The 4144-nt window shown below is 49.8% G+C and overlaps 1 protein-coding gene across 1 annotated transcript; it reads left to right on the forward strand.

The window, feature by feature from the left end:
* Positions 1-3146: 3146 nt before the first annotated feature.
* LOC140800183 (uncharacterized mitochondrial protein AtMg00860-like) lies at positions 3147-3887 on the forward strand. The gene has a single exon (XM_073154850.1). The coding sequence runs from the start codon at positions 3147-3149 to the stop codon at positions 3885-3887; it is 741 nt and encodes a 246-aa protein (XP_073010951.1).
* Positions 3888-4144: the final 257 nt, after the last annotated feature.

A 4144-nucleotide genomic window follows, 5' to 3' on the forward strand; every position in this document is an offset into this window, starting at 1 on the left:
AGCACATTGTGTGTGGTTGCAGTTTGTCAAGGTACTCCTCTGGCCTCTGTGGTGTTCCATTCCGCTTTTGCTGTTATCCAAAGCTCCCAAAGCTTCTCTTGCATCACTTGAGTTGTGGCGAAAGCCTCAAGCAAGGTGGCTACTTGAGCGGCTTTTACTTCAACCTATATGTCTTGCCGAAGGCCGACAGAAGAAATCAAGGGTGAAGTCCACTCCTGTGTGCTGGGGTTCGACTAGGATATGATCACATCCGTGGCCTTCCCTTTGGCTGAAGTGCAAACCTTCATAGGGTCTCAACGCCATGGATCTGGTTGTTGGCACGGTGTCCAAGAACTGGTGCCTCTATACCATTTGTTATGACCAATCTCAACTAGGGTTCAAGATTGGGTGTAGGAAAGCAGTCCGTGCAATCGGAGAAGAATATTCATCAAATATCCCCCCACAGCTAGAATGATGTGATCCGGGTCTGATCGGATAAATTCACAGGGACATTGGACTCAATTGATTGAGTCTATTTATCTTTTAATTATTTCATGATGTAAGCCTTTTTGGCAAGTCTAGGCAATTTGCAATAAGTCAAGACATCCTTAAGGCATGTTCAATTAAGTCATGTAAGCCTTTAAGGCAAATCCTAATTCGAGTTGTGCCAGCCTTTAGGACTAGTCCTAGTAGGACTCGTTGTAACCGACCTCTATATATAGAGGGGTTGGGCTCCTTTGTTCAGCATCCAAGCATTGAGAAAGTATTCTAGCCTTGAGTTTATTTTAGCACTAAGAGTAAAATAAGCTAGGAATAGAAGTAAATTAATACCCCTTCATCAGCCCCATCGCTGCCCATCATCTTCCTCACCATTATCCCGGCCATAATCCCTCCTTCCACCCTCTCCATCTACCATCATTCACTCTAACCAAAGCCTACACTCCCTTGTTGCGGATCATCTCTAGTGGTTCATAATAGTTTGATATCAGAGCCGTCGTTATCCTCAAACCAGATGACAATCACACGAGGGATGGCAGCAAGACTAACCAGTGACTTCTTTGGTCAGGGATCCACCACCGGCGATGACTACTTGACTACCTGAGAGCACAAATCCACCATTGGAACCGCTGACCCCACCACCCTTGACATCTCAGCCGGAGGTGCTTCAATCTTTGCAATCAATACAAGCATTCATGGCTGAGATGGTGTCCGCTATTCGTAAACTCTGTGATGAACGGACTTCACGAGCACAAATAGAGAGGAGTGTTGCAGCTCCCGAACCAATGAACGCAGAACTGATTGAAGAGGAGGATGTCATAGGGTTTGGGGGTGGACCCATCCCCTAGGCGTGCAGACCAATGAACGAACCCACCAGGGTTAGGCGCACGAGATGGAGTTCGGCGCACTAAAACTCCACCCCATCCAACCGCTAAGGTCTGGCCTGAAACAGAGCGGGGTAGACCCAAGCATGAACCGCCTACACCAAGACCAGGGCTTAAGCGACCCGCGACCAGAGATTGGCCCGAGCCACCTCTGGCTAGGGTAGGAAATGGTATGACCCAATGGGTCATGGAGCCGATGCCACAGTGGGGCCACCCTCCACGTGGCAGAAGGGACCCATGTAGGGAACGAGGACATGCCATCCATGAAGACAAGCCATTTGTAGGCCTCAAGTCTAGACTATACGACTTGATTTCCCCATGTTCGCGGGGGCAATTCACTAGACTGGCTCTATCGAGCAGATCAATTCTTCACCTGCCAAGGGACTCGAGACCACTAGAAGGTCCTAATAGCCTTATTCCACTTGGAGGATGTCGCGATCAGATGGTTCCAAGCGCCACAACGAACTCAACCATTTCCATCTTGGGATGAGTTTGTGTCCCCCCTATGTACTCGGTTCGGTCCGATTGAGTATGAAGACTTCCAACCAATCTTGACTAAGCTAACTCAACAGACCACAGTCCAAGCTTATCTTGAGTTTGAGAGGATTTGCAACCGCGTACCGGGTTGATCAGACTTGTCCTCCGCAGGGCCTTCATTAGTGGACTCAGGTCTAGCATACAAGCCGATGTCAAGGCCATGAGGCCTAGGACATTGTTGGATGCCTTTTCTACAACGGCGATGATGGAGGAGAAAGTCAAGGAGCTATGAAGAAGCTCCGAGATGCCATGGAGCCCTACAGAAGGGAGAGGATCCCGGGCGGCTCCATCAAGCAATGCTAGATATGGCCCTCTTAGTCGGCCTCAAGCGGAGAAGTCACGACCACGTAGTGCTCCTCTCACAGACTTTGGAGGGCAATGGAAGGGGCTTCTCCCGACGGCTAACCCCGGTACACATCAAGGAAAAGAGGGCCAAGGGTTTGTGCCGTATTGCAATGTGGAAAACAATTTGCGACGATCAAGTTCCTTAGAGGGGATGAGGAGGGAGAAATATGGAGCTGTCGAGCGATGACGAGGAGGTAGCGGATGTGGAGGTTGTGGCCACGAGGATGAGATACTAATTGACTCAGGTAGCGCACATATTTCATGGATGAGAAATTGGTGCGACAAATTGGGTTGGGGGTACTCCAACCATAATATTCGATGTAGTCATCAGAGATGGCACAATCTTGTGGATCGATAGTAGGGTGTGATGGAGTTGAGGTCCAGATCCAAGGTGAGATGTTCCGGTTGGACCTGCACCCGTTGGCGCTCAAGGGGGCCGATTTGGTCCTAGGAGTTCAATGGCTTCAGGGCTTAGGCCCAATCCTAGTTGATTTTGGCATGATGCGGATGGACTTCGAGTATGAGGGGAGACCAATTTGACTTGAAGGGTTGGGGCCAAACCCTAGGTCTTCATGCCCTAACTGGGTTACCACAAGATGGCTACATGGCTTGATGCGGTTGGTCTCAACAACGGAGGAATCGAACCCAGGTAACATAATAGCCGCTGTTTTGGACTCACTTCTCCAAGGGTTTTATCAAGTCTTTGAAGAGCCGCATGGACTATCATCGGATAGAGATCACACTGGGAGCCTGACCAGCAAACGAGAAGCCTTACCGTTATCCACGTGCCCAAAAGGATGAGATCACACGGCTAGTATAGGAGATGTTGGATCAAGGCATCATCTAGCCAAGCCATAGCGCCTACTCTTCGCCGATGTTACTAGTGCGGAAGAAAGACAACTCATGGATTACCGAGCACTAAATGCCATATCCATCAAGGATTGGTATGCGATACCGGTTATCAAGGAATTATTAGATGAGTTAGCTGGTGCCACAATCTTCACCAAGCTAGATTTGCGAGCCGGCTATCACCAGGTCAGGGTCCGGGCAGCCGAGGTTCACAAGACACCCTTTCGAACCCATGATGAGCATTACGAGTTCCTTGTAATTCCCTTTGGCCTGATCAATGCCCCGGCAACTTTTCAAGGGTTGATGAGTGATGTATTTCGTCCACTCCTTCGACGATATGCTTTGGTGTTTTTTGACGACATCCTTGTTTATAGTCGATCGAGAGAGGAGCACCTACACCACTTATGGAGACTCATGGAAATATTTCAGGCGCACAGGCTGAAGGTGAAGAAAAGCAAGTGCCTTTGGGGGCAGCCACGAGTTGAGTACCTAGGGCACTTCATTTCTTCCGCAAGTGTGGAGGCTGATCCTGCGAAGGTGGCTAGCATGGTGCGTTGGCCAAGACCGAAGATGCCCAAGGGGATTCGAGGCTTCCTCGACCTCACCGGCTATTACCGTCAATTCATCCAGCGCTATGGGAAGATTGCATCCCTGTTGATTGCCCTAGTCCGCAAAGGCGGGTTCGAGTGGGATGATAAGGCGGAATGCGCATTTGAACAACGCAAGCAAGCCATGACCGAGGCGCCCGTGTTAGCCCTACCAGATTTCACCAAGACCTTTTGTTGTCGAGTGTGACGCATTTGGGTCAGGGTTCTGTGCAATTTTGTTGCAAGAAGGGCGACATATAGCTTACATGAGCAAGGCCCTCTCGCAATGGTCGTGCCAATTGTCGACGTACGAACGAGAGATGTTAGCCGTGGTCCATGCTGTTAGCAAGTGGCGTCCATACCTTGATCGGAAGGCGGTTCATAGTGTGCACCAATAGAAGAAGTCTGCCGTACTTACTCGGGCAAAGGATCAACACTCCAGCGCAACAAAGGTCGCTCTACAAG

Source organism: Typha latifolia, chromosome 13, assembly GCF_019914945.1.
Source record: "Typha latifolia isolate L0001 chromosome 13, TyphaL0001v2, whole genome shotgun sequence".
NCBI lineage: Eukaryota > Viridiplantae > Streptophyta > Magnoliopsida > Poales > Typhaceae > Typha > Typha latifolia.